This window comes from Filicampus tigris, chromosome 21 (genome assembly GCF_054856515.1).
Source record: "Filicampus tigris isolate MCC_2025a chromosome 21, RoL_Ftig_1.0, whole genome shotgun sequence".
NCBI classification, from domain to species: domain Eukaryota; kingdom Metazoa; phylum Chordata; class Actinopteri; order Syngnathiformes; family Syngnathidae; genus Filicampus; species Filicampus tigris.
In genome coordinates, this window is record NC_141237.1 from 12,185,413 (window position 1) to 12,205,981 (window position 20,569).

Consider the following 20,569-nt stretch of genomic DNA (forward strand, 5'->3'; position numbering starts at 1 on the left):
AAGTGGAGCCCTCTGACTCAACTTTCTACAAATGTATTTCATATGTGAACTTTTGTAATGACAAAAATAATTAGTAATAGTAATTAATGACAATTCACGCCACATTATCACTTAATGTTTTGCGCTACCTCTTAATTTGTCCAAACTCATTATCAACATGCTGTGGTTTTACTCAACTAACATTGCGTGTTTGGTCCTCGCAAGATATGTTGCCTCTTGCAGGCTGGTTCCGCAACATTTTTGAGCATATGTCTGTCTGTTTGTCTCATCTGCTGTGGTGACTACATGCCATCAATAACCCTCTCAAAACCAGAATATTTGCAATATTCAAGGCCATGTAAACATGTAAAAGCCCAAATATGCTCACATTCCATTTTTTTAAAACCCCAAACAAGACCCCTGGGTTACTCCTTTTCTAACCTGACTATCGCCAAACTCTTGTGTTCTGACAAAAAGAAGAATCCGGCTTTCGTGATGAAGCAGGAACACGTTGTTAGTAGTTGAGACTGGGGACGTGTGTGCTGAATAATGCAGAGGACGGATGGAAATCTTAGATCTCACAGTACGCCGTAAACTCTGTTTAAATGCATTAGCCTCCATTATAATGAATTGGATCACAGGCAACTTTTTCATTCTTTTATGGCACTTTATATTAGTGTGACTTTTTAAAAGCCCGATCTTGTCAAAAGCTTAATTGTATCGCCCTTCTCCCTTCCGTCTACTCTGTTCCTTCCTTTTCAAGTTAATAAGCTGAAGTTTGCTTAACTCTGGCGGGTTAAAAAGTCAGAACCACATGTACCTGTTCTGAAGTGGCAAATACGTGACCTTAAAAAAGTCGTAAAGCCATTTCACATTGATCAGTCACTCACTAGGTTGATTTAAAGCGCGGGTGCTGCCTTGACTTTGCAATGCAATTGGTGAGATCACACCATTACAAATTACTCTTGCAAACGAACCAATTATTCTGTGTTCTACTTCCATACACTTTTGTGAGAAGTAAAGGAAATGACACCCAAATATATCAACCAGCTGGTTTTCTTTCACTTACTGTCCGCAACATTTGCAACGCAATCGGACAGCAAATACAGCCACATCCCAAAAAGTGTGACTTTACATGCAGTAGATAATTGATAGGAGAGCAGAAAATTAGCCAAAAGTGAGAAACAGACGGCCAGCGAGAGATGAGGGTAGGCGGTGTCACTTAGATGGTGATGTAGTCCCCCTTAATCATTTATTAGAGTCTCTGACAGCAAGGCCAAAGAGCATCGTGGGAGCCTGAACTGAAGCTAAAGACTCCTAATTGACTGCTGCATACAAGTAAATGCACACACATATTATTACATACACATTATTTCCCAACACCAGTGTCAGGAATAAGTGATTCATTTTAAAGAGGATTTTTTTCAAGAATATGTTCCCAGCAGGCCCACTAGTTCTGATTAATTTTGCGTTTGTGGAGTATAAGTTAAGCAGCAAAATGCACTCGTTTTTAGCCATCTCCGGGGGCGGCCATTTTGTCTTGAAAATGACATCACAACTGCTCACAACGACCAATCACGGCTGACCTGTTTTCTGAAGCTGAGCCGTGATTGGTCGTTGGGGCTTGCATAGAGCATATTCTTGAAAAAAATATGTTTGGGTTGACTTCCTTCTTTAAGAAAATACATATAACAGAGATGTCTTAATTAATTAAGCAGTTGGACTAGACCGCTCCCATTGAAGTTTTAATTATTGATCTTGCTTTGATATTTGGGACAATTGTAAGCTTACAAATGTTCGAACAAAATGTTCTTTCCCGCCCTGCACAAATCAGATGACTTTTGGTGTGGAAGAACTTGACAATCTTGATCTGAACCCCGTTAACCACCGTTGGGATGAACTGCAACATAGATTGAGTTACAACCCCGTCTTCAACATTAGTAACCTCATAAGTGTTCTTCTCAGTTCAAAATAAAACATTTTGCTGCATCCTTTGTGTAACAGTCAAGCCTATCCAGTAGATTTTTTGTGGCTTGTTCTCACCTATTGAAATCAACCATAGTAGGTGTGAGGGCTTTGCTTTTTTTCTCTGGAATTTCAATATAATGCACCTTATGAGCATTGAAAACGAGCATCATGGAGGACTGCTGGCATCAAATGTACGTAATAGGTTGTTCTGTTCAGTCTTCCAACTGGATCAAGTGTTTAATTTTGCCATCAGAGAATTTATGTAAATAAATCATGCACATTCCCTCACACACACACACACACACAGTGCACACTTGCCTAGTTCACCATGAAGCGGGTAGGTGGGAGCAGTTGAGCGGAACGAGAAGGTCGATGGGGAGGAAAACTCAAAGAAGAAGTCTGGAAATAGAAAACGAATATGGGGATAGAAGGGTTTATTGGGATAAAGTGTGGCATACATGAAAGAAAAGCAACAAAACATGTAGAAAGAAAGAATCTTTCTGGGAGAAAAAGAGACAGTCTCAGTGAATAGGAGGAAAAAGTGGAGGAGAGTGAGAAAGTGAGCGAGAGAGGGTGGAGGAAGAAGAATTGACAGGCCAAGTGACTGAACAAAGGGATAGAGCTGTGGAGAAGAGGTGGCAGTTAAAACGCGTTGGGTTTATTTCTCCTAAAGGAAAAAAACACAGTTGCTGTGTGAAAGCAGCATTTTTTTTTTTTAATCCTTTGCCCTTGCTCACTATTTCCGTTTCATCAGTTTCGATAAAGGAAACAAAATCAAAGTGTCAAGGCGCATTTTACTTAATACTTCTTTCTCTGACTTATTTGGTGTTTATATCGAGCATCAAGGTTTCTCTCAAAAAGAGAAATTGTGGTGTCCCACCTTTTGCACTTTTAAGAAAAGGAAGGAAGGGAATGTAGCATTAATTAAACAGAGACAACGTTGTTTTTTAACTCCCATTTTCCACAAAGAAACTTTTTCTTCATTATTGGGGGAACTTGAGCTGTGTTCACACTTGCAGTCTAGTACACTGGTCCGGACCAAGGTTATTACAAAGTAACGGAATAACTGCAACTTAAATTGAAAAAGCATTATCGTTAGCTGCGTATGCCTCCAAGGCACCAAGTTGGCCACCCACCCAAATTGAAAAATGTTCATTTTGGGTTGCAACATGCTGCGACAACACATCGGCACACCCGATAGGAGAGATGGTGTGACGAAAGCCGCGGCTGTCCGTCGTAACAGTGAAAAATACATATTACGTAGCCGCTTCCAACTTTACATCCAAATCAGCGGGGAAAGGCGCCAGGCTACTTCCTGTTCGTTCACGTAGCAACCAGCGCCAAATATGGGCAAACTTGCACTGTACCGCTGTGTACCCGCGTCGCCCTTTCCCACAGTGGAGCCGCCGAAACCAAGCGCAGTGTGTTATCCCTTTCATTTAGCACTGTTTTTCCTTATGGATGATCTTATCCTGTTCTTTCTCCTCTTTTCCAGTGGGATGGCGTTGGTCCCTTTCCAGACACGGTGGATCCCCCCAAAGGGGTTCAAATGCTCTGGCACCCCACCATTGTTAAGCCCTACCTCACCCTGCTGTCTGAATGCTCCAATCCTGACACCCTCGAGGGAGCAGCTGGAGCCCTGCAGAACCTGGCTGCTGGCAGCTGGAAGGTAGTGACGATAAGTAGGAATTGTTCCCCAAAGTATTCATTGACGTATCCTCTCTGACAAGGCAAAGCGACGCTTGTTTGTATCGTCATATTGGGTGAAATCTTGGAACTCTGCTTTCGTGAACTTCTATGAACTTGAAGATTCATAGACATCAATTAATTTAGAGCGGAGGAAATAACTGGTTCAACTTTGAAATGAAGCCTACGATTTATCTTATTGTATAGCCGGAATGGAATTACTTTAATGTAAAGCTTTCAAATCTGAACCCGCACAGGAGTCCACCCAGGGTTAAACAGCGGCTGGCTGATGGAAGCAGCTTGTTGGTAATAATGGCATCCGTAAAGGTAGTGTAAGCCTTGGGCAAAATTGGAGATGCTTTATGCACATTTTTTTTTTCCAGCAGGAAAGAAATTGAGAGAGTGTAACCTTGAAATGACACAACTCAAATGGCACATTGTTGGTTGCAAATGGGCATTCTGGAAATGTGGATGTGGTTGACATCTTCCCAAGAGATAACATTTTTTACTTGGTTAAAACTTGCACTTGAAGTGAAGGACACACTCTGGACAAGAGAAATATCAGTGCATCTGTAGGTGTGTGTTTGGTTTGGTGAGTTTCTCCATAGTTGGAGGTAGAAGAGTTGGAAAGTAGAAGGGGCACTCTAGGGAAATATGTTGGATTATTTCTAAGAGAAGGCAACATTTTCCAAAGAAGATGACATGCTCTTTGCTCTTAGCTCTTCTTTTCCGAGCTTGATCATTCTCCTGAAATGATGTAACCTCTTTTGCCCTCGATTGCTATCAGGAATAGACAATAATATGTTGAAATTCAAGTGCGTTGAAAAGGCAGATTATCTTTCACTTATAGCCATTTATCTGCAGATGACCCACAAGGTGGCAGTACTTGAGAAACCCATCTAAGTGTACTATGATAGTTACCGAGGGAGGATAGAGTGGTCTCCAAGCTCTGAAGACTTCTCACCAGTTCATATAATTCTCCCTCTTATGATAGATCAGTTGTGAGTCAGTTGTATTACTTCAGCCTCTCATATGGTACCATTTCTAGGGATGGGACGAGACAAAAATCCCACGAGACGAGATGTCTCACGAGAGTGCGGCCGCGAGAACGAGGCGAGACGATATTTTTGCTAAATTTCGAATATTAAAAAAAAAATACCTAATGTAATTTTTTCAGTTTTCCAAATGTTTTTTTATCCAACAGACTGCAAGAAAATTAATAATCTAGCTCTAAAGTGCAAATGCAAACAGGAGTCACTTTTGTTACGTGCTCTCAAATATTGCTGCAATAACAGCTAAAGCTGAGATCGTTCCTCTTGAATACTTTGACAAAATCCAACTGTGCTTATAGGGCAGTAACTCAATTGTATATAGTGTTTTATGTTAATCTATTGGCTTTATTTATTTATATTTGTATTTATATTTTATATATTTGTTAATATTTCTTGATATATTTATTATTAGATGTATCACAGCCTCTTATTGTTTTTTTTTAAATGTATTGTATTGTTTGTAAAGTGCTTTGTTACAGCTCTAGCTGTTATGAAATGCGCGACATAAATAAAATTGTATGGTATTGTAGAGTTCAACTTGTTTCTCAGTCGATCTTCAACAAGCGGAATGTCACTGCGCCTGTGTCAAGATTTCTGCAACTCGTCGTAGTTCTGGGCCCCTCAGAGCCGCAGATACGGCACCCCGCTGCTCTAGATCGCGAGCCATCATGTCCAAAGAGATGTTCTAGCGCGTGATTACGTCCATAATTAGTCTGTGCGTTGGCAAATATGATACGCGGCCAACTTTGGACCAGCCGCACTAGCGTTACGTTCAATGCCTGCACAATGAGCACTTAATGTGTGGCTCAAAGCCAGCCTCACGTATCGCCACATCCATGTTGCGAGCGTTGTCGGTCACAACAGCGACTCCGTGAGTTGACCTCGGAAGTTCCCATTCGGTGATAGCTCCTTTTAGGACATCTGCTATATTCACCCGGACTGCAAAACACCGTCAAAAGAAAATAGATCTCGTGCTGTGCAGGGACGAGAAATCTCGTGGCGTTATAATCCCGCGAGATCTCGTAGCGCGAGATCTCGTCCCATCCCTAACCATTTCCCTCTCGAGTTCGGGGCTTCGTCTGCCTCTCCCAGCTGTTTCACTACACCTACCCATTGATTCGGAGATCATTTGTACTTAAACTGAGGATGAAAAAGGAGCAAAAAGGCGAGAAAACTGTCCCTGCATGCAACACATGCTCGATTTCGGTGGTTTTCATTTCCATGCCATGAAGATTTCACTGATAAACATGCTCATGATCCATTAACAATTTGATCCAAAAAAAAATCCCCTGCAACTTTCGTGTTCCTTCGCAGTGGTCTGTGTATATCCGGGCTGCTGTCCGTAAGGAGAAAGGACTTCCCATCCTGGTGGAGTTACTGCGGATCGATAATGACAAAGTTGTGTGCGCCGTGGCCACTGCTCTAAGAAATATGGCGCTGGACATCCGGAACAAGGAGTTAATCGGTGAGTCTGGATACTTATGTTTTCTTCCATGGCTGTTAACCCATTAAGGTCTAAAGCGCCTTTCTCAACAGCTCCCCAAAACCGAAGGTCGCCTTTGGAATTACCCTTGAAAACCTGAAGTTCTCCCAGAAATTCAACACTTACAAAATGATTAATATCTCAGCCCCTGTAGCAGACAGAAACATAATTCCAAAAGAATTAGAGAGCTTGAACGTGGCTTTCGCACAGGCAGAATTTATTATTATTTGCTGTTTCAATCGAAGATGTAAAAATAACGTGTCAGTGCAAGAGAAGCACTATTTTAATAAAAAAAAAAATAGAGTGGTAATTACCATCCTCTACTCTGTTACAAAGACGTCAATACCGTAATTGTCTACAAACCATATCATATCACGTTCGACTGGTTCCACTGGTCGTGCACGTCGTCTATATATCACTGCCGTTACTTACTTTAATCAGAGCTCCCGGCAATCGACGGCGTCCGCCATTAGCCTACCTACGGCTCGAAAAAATTCCACGACATCCTCCGCGGCCTCGCGACACCGTCACGTGTATATTCTGATGCTTTAAGTTGGCTAAGCGATGGAGAATTAGCTTAAATAAGGACGGTGACGTATCCGCTCCCCCGGTTTGAAAGGTAGAAAGATGCAACAGCGCTCCCGGCTCTAGTGGTACAAAGCGGTTATGCGCTCCCGGGCTTAATGGGTTAAAAAACAACTTGGTAAGTTGTAACCCATTTCAAAAGTCGAACAAAAATTGCATTGTGGGTTTGGGTGATGGGTTGGTTTGGGATATTACATTTAGGGGATTAAGGTTAGGTCATATATTGCAGTCTCTGAATTGTTCCTATTCAAAACAGGTCAAAGTTTTAGCCTCATAGCATACAAACGATTGATGATACAATGACCCAACCAACACATTTTTCTTAAGTGCATGTAGTACAGATGCCCCAAAAAATGTGTCGGTTATAATTCGCCAAATTTGGAGGACTCATTTTTTTCTTGAAGTCCAGTAAATGTGGGTGCCCTTCAGGGACGAAAGTTGTGTTCCTAATCAGAAATGATGAATAATTATTTTGGTCTTTGGTTCCAGTTAAAAATACGGTGTTCCGGTTGTTATTTGGCACTCCACTCCCATAGCATTAGAACAGGGGGGGCCAATTCTTTATTTTTGGAATCGACTGAAAATATTTGAATATCATAAATGTCGATGAATATGAGACTGACTTTCCAGGTATATGCACATGAATCTGATGCACAACTTTTCTTTTAAGACTTTTCAGAGACAGTCTCAGACATTTGGTTTTGGCTGTGAAGACTAATACAAGTTAGAGGAGTAACATGAAAAACAGAGAGCTGCTGGTGAAAAACAACCAATTGTGTAGCTGAGAGAATTCAAGTCATTGCGCTAACATTGACCTTAGCTAATTCAGCCGTTTGCCATGTTCTGAAGAAACTACAGTTGTACATAGTAAACAGACGTCAAACGGGTTTGACAGTGTGAGAACTATCCCCAGGCCCCCAAAAACAACAACCAGTATCAGCAACGAATACCATAGGGCAGGGGTTGATGTCACTAGCTACTGTTTGTAAAAGACAGTAACTGTTTGTAAAAGGCAGTATTGACAAAAGTACAGAGGCTACACTTGAAGATGCAGGGCCTTGTTGGAATGTGCCAAAAAGTACAAAAGAACTTCACCAATTCTAGTATAAAAAGGAAAATGGTGTGGCTTGGGTGTGCATGGGTTTTTTCTGGGAGAGGCTCAAAAATGTCCAACTTTCACTGGAGCCTTCCGCAGCCAAGTGTGAAGTGGTTGGGATGAAAATCAGCACCTCCGAATCTGAGACCGTGGTCCGCAGTAGCTTGGGGTCTTGTTCTCGGGTCAATGGCAGGATGAAGTGGGAGATCGACAGGCGGATCAGTGCAGTGTCTGCAGTGACACAGACTCTGTATCCACCTGTTGTGGTGAAGAAAAGCGAAGATTTCAGTTAACCGGTCGATCTACGTTCCGACCCTCACCTATGGTCACGAGATGTGTGACCGAAATAACAAGATCCCGGTTACAAGCGGATGAAATAATTTTCCTCCGCAGGGTGTCTGGGCTCTTCTCTAGAGATAGGGTGAGAATATCGGTCACCCAGGAGGAACTCAGAGGAGCCACATGAGGTGGCTCGGGCATCTGGTTAGGATGTCTCCTGGACACCTCCCTGGTGAGGTGTTGTGGCCATGTCCCATTGTCCCAGGACACGCTGGAGAGACTATGTCTGGCCTGGGAACTCATTGGGATGCCCCCGGAAATGTTGTAAGAAGTGGTTGGGGAGAGGGAAGTCTGGATTTACTTGCTAAAGCTAATGGATTAATGGATGGAAGCTCAAAAATCTTTCCTGTAAAAAAAAATGATGGCAGCAGAAAAAAATGCTCAAAAGTCTACTGAACTATTTTGTCCTCCACGTTAAAGAAAGATGAAAATAAACTGATTTGGAGATTGACAGCCAAAAAATGGCCTGTGTGTTCCAATACTTTTGGAGGGGAGTGTCTATGTGTGTTTCTGCCTCTGGTATGTCTAATTATTGCAGCTTTTTGGTGGGCTCGGTGGTTTCTATAGCAACCCTGCTTCCCTCACTTGCAGAGAAGGATTTCGGGAGTCTCTTTAGGCTCTGTTGATGTGCTATAAGAACACAGAGTAATGCCACTGTCAAAGCGCCACATTCCCATGCAACATTTATCTAGCTTGTGCATCGTAGCAGATGGCTTACGCTTTGCACAAATGCCAAGCTTTTATTTCATTTGTTAGCTCGTTAGTTTGTGCCTCAACGCAGTAGATTTTGTAACTTTACCTGTTACCTTGTGCAGGACGTCATGTAAAAACCTTAAAATGTGCTCAATCGATGTATATCAAGCAGCTCACGGGCTTTTTGCGTTTGATAAAGGAGTTATAGCCGTTGAAATGGCATTTGCACCAAGTCCAAATGAGCTATTCGCTGTTACATTATCGACCTAAAGGCTCCATTTAAATTAATGGATGAAAAAATCACCTCTTGTAACAGTCACAGAATTGGATGAGCAATTCTACTGGGATTTTTACGATGAGAACAATATACGATCTCCTCTGGAAATCATTAAAAAGTTAGCTAATTGATGAAAATAGGTGAAGGCAATTGATCAACTTTTACTGCGCTGCTTAATTAGCCTCTTCAGAACCGAGAGAGATAGCAAAGAATTATGGCAAGAGTCCCCTAATAAATATGGCTTTCGGGGAAAGACTAATGAATAATTTAGTATTTTCAAACTCAAATCATTAAAAAATTAAACAGAGTTGTTTGTTGGGTTTCAAGTAGTGATTTTGGGGTCGTTCCAACGGTGGGTTATTTTATACTTTGAATGCACTGTAATAGACGGGGAACCGAGATGACAACAAAATCTGAGTGATGCAAACAGAGAAGCGCAAGAGCCACTTCAGAGACGAGCGTTTGCTCTCGGCAAGGTTTGACATGATTGGTGTTGGCAGCAAAGAGGTAGAGGCCAGACACCACGAGCCCCGTCCTGCTTGGCCCTTGTACACAAGCTTTATTAACGCACGCTGACTCAAACCTCACAGTCAACATTCTTGTTTCTTTGCATCAAGGCAAAAACTATCCTTGGGTGACAAAGATGTTTTACAGAGCACTTGCGCTGGTCTTTTGCCAAATACCGTTGAATTGCAGTCGCAAGACTGCTGCAAAGTTTGACATTGTCACCGTTGGGCTTGTATGAAGATTTCAGGCTATATAACTGCAGATGGACTTAGTTGAAGAAGTTCAAGAAATGGTTACGGAAGAAGAACAGGCAAAGAAGAGCGAGCGAGCGAGCGAGCGAGCGGGCGGGAACGGCTGACGACCAAGCACACATTTGCATCTGTTTCCACCGACTTGAATGTAATCTGGTGGCATATTGATGTCGCTTAGCATCATTCGTCTCATCGCTCATCCATTTTTGTTTCATACCCACCTGTTTACACCTCTTTTGTTTTTGATTTGTATAATATTCTATCAAGCCGTGTCATGATAAATGAGTCGCATTAACCGCTATGCAGTCCGTCTTTGCAATTCTTACCCGTTGACTTGGAGATGGCAATTTGACACACACGAATTGGGAACGGGGTTGGAATCACCAAGCAGTCATCGCAGTACTCCAAATAGAGCAGCTATTTTGTGACGCTCTTTATAAACACGCTCTGCTTGCCACCAAAACAAAGTTAATGCCGGATGAAAAGCGATTAATTCAAAATCGGTATTAATTCAAGACGCTTAATTAATTCACAGCTCGATTTAATTGTTTTTTTTCCACTTGTGTTTTGCAGCAAGCATTTAATTCAAATAGGGAGAGCAATACTGGGGATTATATTCAATATGTGAAGTCAAATATAATGTAACTGTCACCCGAAATGACGAGTCTATCAGCAAATTTGCTCTCATGGTCTTTTCTTTCTTTCCTTGCCACACAACTGCTATTGTCGAGTTAGCCTCCCCTCCCACCGTCCTCCCTCCCTGCCCACCTTCCTGCGTGGGTATTATTCTTCCTTCAACCTTACCTTCTTAATTCAATGCCCACCCTTACTAATACCATTTCAGACATGAGCTCATAACATCTCTCTTTCTTTCCCTCTCGGCCATTGTGTCTCGCACTGATGACGCCGGCGCCCGACGCGTTACCGTGGAGACGGCAGCGGCGTACCGCCGGGATTTCACTAAGTGCTTGATTGCAAGCGTGAGTGAAGTTAGGAGCTGTGATAGGCAGATGCTAATGTAATAAAAGAGCTCGCCGCTGAAGCATTCCGGCACAGGAACATGACGCTCACTCATCTAACCGCCATAGAAGGTCCGTTATGGGGTTTTCTGATATTTTTCCATACTTTTGAAGGTTTGCCATTAACAAGGCCAGAAGATGATTTGTGTGCCTCCCGTGACTCACACTAGGATAACATACTTTTATCACTAGGCCTCGATGTTTTATTACGAGATGATGTCTAACTGATAGTAGAATATAATATGCCCACGATGGACGTTGTGGTTGGTTATAGAAGACCTACTGAACTGGTTTGCTTTAACACAATGCAGGTGATGGAGGTATGGGTCAAAGAAGAAGGCATTCAGTTCACAAGTTATGAAATAACATTTTGTAAAAAAAAAAAAATGAAACATTTTCTACGACAGTCTGAGTAGTTTAGTTGCGATTGATTCAATTCCCGGAGAAAGAAATGACCTGGATGAATGAGAATATCCGAACAAATGTGAACTTGTTACGCCGTTGTCAGTGCTCATTTACATTCCATTGCTTTAAAACTCTGCTATGTTTTGTTTGGAATTTGACATTTGCCTGAATGATGCCCTATTGTTAAATTAAGAATAATTCATAACCTCATAGCATCAGTACTAATATTTGTGTCATATTGATGCCTTCAAATGTTAACTACTTGGTATTTTAACTCATTCAATGCCAGCCATTCGCAGCGCAGCTAAGCTCCATTTTCGAGGATTTTGACCCATCTTTGAAGGCCCACAGAATATTGTGTTTTATGACTATATAGGCCAAAAGATTAGACTCTCTTCTTTCATAAGAAAAAAAAGTTGATTTCTATCATTTGTCATTCTTGAGTAATCTACAGTAGAACATAGACAAGTTTCACTGAAAATGCTGTTCCTAGAAAAAAAAACGGACAAATCAAGGGTTTTGTGTGAAGACTTATATACAAACGATAAACTTATAAATTTCAACTTTGACCTCAATATTTTTGCTTTTATGACACCTCAGATATATAAACAGTACTTTTATTATTTAAAACCCCCCAAACAATTCTAAAAAAGCAACTTTGATGCCAAAAAACAAAAAATGTATGAAGATTGTGCTACATACTGGCAATGGGTCTGATAAACGACACTGGTGACATCTGCTGCCGATTGCACGTCATTACGACGCTTCCTAAGCCTGAAACTTTGTGATTAATTGCGTCGGAGCCATGCACACAAAAAACGCATTTCTCGAGTTAACTCGATGTCGGGGGTGTACTAGTAGATTATAAAAAACGATTTAAAACGATGTAGGCATCAAATGAGTTAACAAAATACTGCTTTTCACAATTGAGCTAAAGGACTACTAAAAGGGTGCAGCACAGTGGTTAGCTGAGGTCCCAGGTTTGAATCTCAACTCAGACCCTCCTGTTCAGCGTTTGCATGTTCTCCCGTACGCTTGTGTGGGTTTTTCTCCAGCTTCTTCTCCCGTTCCCAAAACCATGTTGTGGTCATTGAAAATTCCAAATCAGTGAGTATCCACCATGGTGCCTGTGGTGCACCAGGTGGCCTCCGAGTTGCCTGCGGGCCGGTTGGAAAAGCTGCACACGAGTGATGGGACATTGTGATTTCCTAGGAACGTTGGAGAAATGATCATTTTAATGTCGACACGTGCACGATATATAGAAATGCATATTAATACACAAGGGCAAAATTGTTGGGACCACTTAATGAAAGAATGCTAATCATATTTACAGTTTCGTGTGTATCTGGATAAAATGGCAAAAGCGTGTGGTGAAAATGGACGCAAGTAGTGCGCACCTCGCCGGGTCCCTTTCAAGTGAATGAGAGCGAGTCTCGCATATGGAAAAAGCACCAAGATAATAACACGACACAACCAAAAAGAGGATCATGACAGTGCCTGGTTGTTTGTTTAAATGTGACCTGCGATTAGATGGCAACCAGTCCCGAATGCAAAATCGCTGGTGCTGCAGCTCAGCCAAGACCACGCTCAGAACATGAGCTGTATAGAATGGATGGGTGGACTATTAAGAGGAGGAAAAATCAGGATCGCCTGTTAGTTTTATTCTGGCGCCCCCTATTGTCAAAGTGACATACAGCTACATGCAAAGTCTGTTAGATCATGAGATTTGGTTCACTGGGCAAGATTTATTATGGATTATCATAAATAATCCATAAGCCCTTTTTTTTCTATTTCATAAACATATTGTACTCTCATTAAGCGGAACACCGAGAGCAATCAAGTTGCTTCATCTCAAATCTGAACATCTCTCTGAGACAATTACCTCCAATTTTAATTCAATAACACTCTCCTTTTTCCTCCAGTAAACAATCAAATCACTCCATTGTTGGGGGTAATTGGATTTCTTTAAATCAAATCAGCCATTATGGCCCCGATGAAGCGCAGCATTCTGGAAGGGAGCAGCGCGAGTGAATGTCGCGCAGGAATATATTAGCACCTCTGTATCCCAGATGATGGAGGCTGTATTGGGAGTCATGAAATAAACAATTATTAACTGCCGCAAGAAGAGGCATGTCCAACATCAAACAAACGGTTCACAATCCAAGGAAGGAAACGGAAGAGGACGTTGTCGTCGCCATTGTAAAGGTGCTGGCGTTGTCACGTTGGGCTTTAAAGCTGCTACTGACTCATGAAATGCGATATCTTCATTTGCTCTTCAGCCTTCACTCCTCTTCCATCTTCTCTTTGTGTGATTGCCATACCAGCACTGTGAGGTCCCAAGTGAAATGATGTTGCCAACTCGCCTTTTGCATGCACTGACTTGACTAAACGTCCTTCTCTAAATTTTGCACACACCAAAAAAATCATAAAAAGGGGCACCAAAAGATGAGGCTTTTATATTTGGTTGATTTTACATTGACTTTCGGCACTTTTTGTTTCAATCAATTAGTAATTAATCCAGAATCTTTCCTTTGGCTTTGGGTATCACCACGTCAGCCTAAAGGACACAGGTTAGTTTTGAGTCATTTGAAAGAACCTCACTGAATTTGTTTTAGTTCACGTGAGATTCTTTTGTGATGGTATTAAGCACCTGAATGCCGTGATTCCCACTTAAAACCTAAAAATCTGTCAAATATGACCTCAGAGTACCACTGAATAATATTTAATTTAGTACATTTTTTACAACTTGTATAAATGCTGTGCAGTAATGAATGTTGGATATACCTTTATTTTATATATATATATATATTTTTTTTTTTTTTTTTTTTTTTTTTATTTATTTATTTATTTATTTAAGTAAAGCCACTCCCTACTTTTAATATTAGGATTTCTCTTCAGTCAGTGTCTTGATAAATGAGTTGTTCACTCCATCAGTACTTGACTCAATAAATTGTCAGTCACTGGCAAAGTCAATTATCTGGCGAGGCACTCGTTATTTTAGCGGATCAGTAAGTTAGTCATGCCGCAGGTGAATCACTCAGTCACTCCAAAATTCATCAAATAAAAGCCGTTGTGAGCTAATCAGTGAGGAAGTGAGTCGGTGTGATTCAAGTTGGTCAAATAATGAATTTAGCTCAACGTTGTTGGCGAAAAGACAACAACCGTTTAACCTCTGCTTATCCTGTCAGACAGAGATAACGCCGGGCCAATTAAGCCACTACTCGTTCCCGTAGTGTGTGTGGTTGTGGTTGTGTGTCATATATGTGCACGCATACATGAGCTCACCACCAGTGTTACATGATTGCACGTTTGATTATGCGTGCTCTCTTTCTGAAGGTTAATCGTGTCATTGGGAGATGCTGATTATTTGCCATTCTCAGCCCTTCCCGGATCACTTTGACTTATTAACGGAAAACAGGAGGAATGGATTTGCCAAAGGCCTGCGAAGGTTTCTTGGGCATCACAGTGATGAATTAGTCGGAGAGAAACATATTGTCTCATCATCACTGTTGAAAGGGGAAAGAAAAGCGGGGCGGAGGGAGATAAAAGATGAGAAGTGGGTGGGATCGAATAGAGGTTTGCCAATACAATACAATTGAATGAACCAATGTGTTCCCTCCAAGAATATTGTGTTCTTACTATGAGTTATTAATTCAAAATACCAGCAGAACTCTGAGATGACATACGCGCCTTGTTGGTGGTGTTATTTTGCGGGAGAATTCCGAGGGAAGGTGACGCATCCAAGTAAACTGTCATATTGTCACTGGCGGTTCTAGACAGTTTTACTTGGTGTGGCGAGGGGGCGGCAGGAGGTTCAGTTGGGAGGGTGAAGGTTATAACCGTGTACCACGTACGAACACACACACATATACAAACACACACACATTCCTAACTCAGGTTTGATTTTATGCATTCCCTGTCAAGTGTCACATGAATAACATATCTTAAAGCGGAAGTCAACTGAAACACATTTTTTTCAAGAATATGTTCTATGCAAGCCCACTCGTTGAAACAAGGCATTTTGATAAATATTGCGTATGCGGAATGAGAGTTAATCCACTCGTTTTTAGCCATCTCTGGGGGCGGCCATTTTGTCACTTCTGTCGACTGAAAATGACATCACTACAACAACTACTCAGGGCTCATTTAATGACCAATCATGGCTCAGCTTCAGAAAACAGGTGAGCTGTGATTGGTCGTTACCTGTGCCCCGGGTAATTGTGATGTCATTATCAGTCGACAGAAATGACAAAATGGTTAATTGCTGCTTAACTCATATTACACAAACATAATATTAATCAGAATGCCGTGTTTCAACTAGTGGGCCTGCTGGGAACATATTCTTGAGTTGATTTCCGCTTTAAAGTAGCTGTATCCAATTCTCATTTTGGGCAGCCACAAATGATTTTTTTTGCTAGTCGACTAGTCACCGATAGTAGTTGCAAGTAGTTGACTAATCAGCTCTTATGTAAATTGCAGCATATCGTGTGTTGCCGTGGGGCGGAGGCATCCATAAATATAGCTTCCCTGGCTGTATGTGGTTCACCTGTGATGGTCAAGTTAAAATGCACTTAACTTTTTTTTCCCCCCTCAATTGGTGGCGCGTTAGCACGCAATCATTTTTTTCTTGAAAGAAATGGGGATTTAAGTGGGAGTACATTTTTATACACACTATGGAAACAATGTAAGAAACTTTTATAATAAAACGTTGAATTTAGTATTAATCGGTTCATTGCCAATAGTAGGGTGCCAACTGGTGCGGTAAGACATTTGATAAAGGGGCAGTTGCCACCTGTTGCCACCCTTTGTCCTTCTATTACAGTAAGTGTCTGTAAAAAGCCAAGTAAAAAAATCAAACACACCCAGAATGAATTCTTGCTCACTGAACCAAGAACTTGTGTGATGTCTCGTGTGACTTCAAACTTTGAATTTCATTGTGACTTATACTGTATGTGTTTCCAGAATGTTTTGCTCAAATTACAAATTGTATGACTTCGGGGGCTTTCAACTTCAAAGGCTTCACTTTACATGTTTTTTTTTTTTGTTATTTATTAAAACTTCAAATTAAAAAGATGCTCTTTCAAGTAGGATACAAGGTCAGTGCTTTTTTTGGGTGAAATTTGAATACATTCTTGTGAGTGGAGGCAAAATGCTTCTGTGATAGAAATGGCTGCACAAATATTCTATTTTGTCATTCTCTGGAATGTGAATGTTTTCTTGTGAGATTTCATTGCAATCAGAGCAGATTTTAGGCTTCCACTATATGAAAATGACTGTTTTTAACACGAGAGGTCTCCACTGAGGGGATTTTTTTCTTCGATAGATTGTGACTTAGAGTGTGAAATGCATGGCAGCCCTCGTATTCTTGTAAGATTATGTACTTTGTGTCAGAAACATAAGTTACAGGGTGGACTGGTTTGTTCTATTAATGCTCACTTGAATTAAGTTGACCAATAATTGGTCAGAATTCGCTGAAAATCCTCACAAGGAATTTTGTCAAAACATTTCCACTTTTATTATAATTGACATGACAAACGTGTTCAACCAAATCTATTCTCTTTGTCCCTACTCACACATTTCTGCCACTTATGTCCCATTTTCTTCTCTGTTTTCGTCACCCTAAAATGTTTTCATCAGAAACATCCTCTTCTCTATTCAAATTTAGAAAATCAGACCCAAGATGATGATCAGGAAATCAAATAGATTCTGATGTGAGGACTTGAAAAGCTTGGATGCAAAAATGTTTGCTTGCCCTTTGTATTTGGATTAAAAATGTATTGAATGCTACCTATAAACCACTACAATTGACTAGTTCATTTGGACTGTGAAAAATAAAGTAACTTGAATAGATGTGACCGAAAAACTCCCAGTGAAACTGAGCCTAAATATTGAATTTGCATTGTTGATAGTAGTTGTCATAATGTATATTTTTAACTTCCTCAAGCGATGGCGTTTCAGTAGCATGGTTGAAAATGTTAACCTGAGACAATGTTATTTCAGGTAACAGATGTTGTTCTGCTTAGAAGCACAGCATAAACAAAAGAGACATTATAGTGAGGGTGAGCATTAACATGTGACCTTTCATCACGCATGTACACCTAAATAGCTTACTTGAGTGTCTAGCGTCATATGATGTCCGTTTTGCTTGTCATGTCATTTCCATGTCTTCCCAAGTTCATCCTCACTGGCTTTTCCTATCTGACTGAATCTCCTGCAACTCCTTAATTAGTCCCAAAAGCTCGTCCTTTGAACGTCATTTCTTTCTCTGTCCCCTCATATGGCAGCCTATTCACTGAAATATCGCAAGGCGGCCCGCTTTTATTGCATTCCATGCGTGAGCATTAATGCGGCCGTGTGAGAGGATTTACAGTGAGCCCTCTCAGGCCAAAGCTTTATGGAGTTATCCAAGCACTCACTCGCTGTGCAAGACGTTTGCTTTATTACTTAGACACTCAAAAGGATCTGTTAACTTGTTAAATTTCCTTCACAGCACTTCCTGATTTAAGTCCATTGAATTATTGCAAAGTCAAAAGTGCGTGAGCATACAGCATCGTTAAGTCATAAGTGTTTGCTGTACTTTCTCCCAAACTTTTCTGAAATGAGGTTAAATACTCACACATTCCCGATGATCCATAGAATACTTTCTGCTACTCACTTCCATCAAGCAGTGGATAGTTGAAGAAAATACCGGAATGGATGATTGTTGCTAGGCAGAATATTTGGTGACAGACAGCTCAAAGGACAAAAGGAGTTGTCAAAAACGCAACCAGTCTCACACTGACGCACGCACGGGCGAGCTTGAGATTAAATTCACAGTAGAAACTGTCCTCTCTAATGCACAATTACCTTTTGAACTAGTGCTGTCAAGCGATTAAAATTGTTTAACTAATTAATCGTAACATTTTCCATAATTGACCGCGAATAATTGTATTTTTCAACTACACTTCTTTACGAAGCTTGGAGACGATATTTACTTGAGTAAAATCTTGGAATTAATGTGGAAAAAAAAAAAAAAGTATTTTGATTCAAAGACTGTTCTAATAGCTTTATTTGATCCTTGAGTACGATTATTTTCCTGCAAAATATAACAGTTGAACGATACACCAAAGGCATACAACTAATATGGTAATTGAATTTGGCGAAGTGTGCAAATTATTTAGGATTTCTCCAATGAGCCGTCGAGCAACTTTTTAAAGTAAAATTACGTCAAAGTCCGTCTTTGCGACAGTGACTCTCCTCCAAATTTGGCAGCACAGTGAGCAGAGGTCAGCTGCTACAGGAAGTAAATAAAACTGAGTTAACTGAGTTAATTTTCTTTTTTTGCGATATAAGATTTAAATTAATCTCCATAGTTAAGGCTTTAACTTTGACAGCCCTACTTTGACCAAGGAAGAGATTGTTTTTTCATTAAAAAAGACAAAAACAAAAGCCTTTCCCTTCAATTTCAGGTAAATATGCCATGCGAGATTTGATTCATCGGCTACCAGGCAGCAGCAGCAGTAACAACAACGCTACCAGCAGTGCGACCTCGAGTACTACAGGTGCATCCAGCAAGGCCATGTCTGATGACACGGTCACTGCCATCTGCTGCGCACTACACGAAGTCATCACCAAGAATATGGAGAATGCCAAAGCCCTCCGGGACGCTGGGGGAATTGAAAAACTGATTGGCATAGCCCGCAGTAAAGGAGACAAGTGAGTATTACTAACTCATCATATAAAGGTCACTTTGGTGTTTTGTATTTTTGGAAACGCTTGAGAACCAAAGGGGGGATATTTTAGGGGAGGTGAGAATAAAAATCGAGACAGGGTTAGCCGTTTTGTGGTTGAGCGATGAAAGATTTCGCTGCAACAACAGAGGCTTTATGGTTTAGCCACAAGTACATGTGAAATTATAAATCGTTTATTGTAAAACACAGTTGTGTGTACTGGATTGCGGCATGGTGGTTGGGGATTTGAATTCAGGCTCTGGGCAAGATGGCAGATTGTATGATTTTTTTTTTTTTTTATAGAGAGACACAATAGGGGTAGAGTTTCAAAAGAGGTTTACGGTTTCAAAGTAAAGTTTCAATGTAGGGTTATAGTTTTGAACTATAGTTTCAAAACAGGTTTAGGGTTTCAATGTAGGGTTAGACATGCAAAATGGGGTTTTAAATTAGAGTTATGGTTTTATAGCAGCGTTTCAAAGTTGGGACACAATTTATAGTAGTGGTTATAGTATTATTATTCAACTGTCAGAATGTGCGACCTCAAGTTTGTAGTAGACCTCAAGTGTGAAATAATCCCAAATTTTCAACATTCTCTGTTTTTTATTTACTCTTTGCTGAGTCTCCAGTAATGATCCGTGTGGAAAAATGATTCGCACAAAATCCTGCTATATAGTGAAAAATCTGCTTTATAACATTTTTGAGTGTGTCATTTAAAAAAAAAAAAAAAAAGCAAAAAAGTGAAACCACACCAATAGTGAGGGACGACTACTGTATGTTGTGTGTAATGACGTTTTGCTCAGCAGATAATTATGCTGCAGACTTTAGGTCCATAAGTAATAGATGCCAGCTTGCGCTTATCGAGTTTACGTTAGTTTAACTTCACTTCAAAAGGGGGGTGCTGGCCGATGGGTTAGTGCTCGGGCTTACCTGTATATATCAGCAGTCAGCACACTCGACTTCGAAGCCTGTGACACATTGGTGGCTCAGGTTCAAAGTCTGAGTGGGTGTGGCTTAGAGGATCGCCTCTGGTACACATATTCTCCATTGTGGTGAAGTCAAAAAAGCTGCACAGCTACATGTCTCTATGTTGCACAGATTCTCCAATCTACTTGAGTCTTGCCATTTGTGCGCCTTTGTGTCACCAAAAAAAAAAAAACACAACTTGTATTTTTTGGAGCTAAAACAGTCATTTAATTTGGAACAACATTAAAATATAAATAACTGACATTTATGTCAACAATGATAGTTAAGCATGTTGTTTTCCTCCTAAACAATTTGCATAATTGTTTTTACTTATATGTTTAAGTTGTGGGAGAATACAAGGGACCATTAGTTCTGTAAACTCTTATTTCTTTGTTGAACATGCGGGAAAGCCTATATTAGTAAATCTTTAAATGGGAAGTCAAGCCAAAAATCTTCTTTACAATAATATGTCCTATGTGCCTCCAATAGTCTAAACACGACATTCTGTTTAATTTTGCATTTGTGGAATATGAGTTAAGCAGCAAAATTCACCCGCT

General features: G+C 40.7%; 1 protein-coding gene across 3 annotated transcripts in view; it reads left to right on the plus strand.

Annotated features, from left to right (window-relative positions):
• ctnnd2a (catenin (cadherin-associated protein), delta 2a) overlaps window positions 1-20,569 on the plus strand; it is a 211,176-nt gene that overhangs the window by 171,259 nt on the left and 19,348 nt on the right. For all 3 annotated transcript variants that reach the window (XM_086021036.1, XM_086021038.1, XM_086021037.1), the window contains exons 18-20: window positions 3,443-3,616; window positions 6,000-6,150; window positions 18,789-19,035. In XM_086021036.1, the coding sequence (XP_085877162.1) occupies window positions 3,443-3,616; window positions 6,000-6,150; window positions 18,789-19,035 (572 nt within the window). The remainder of the gene's footprint in view (window positions 1-3,442; window positions 3,617-5,999; window positions 6,151-18,788; window positions 19,036-20,569) is intronic.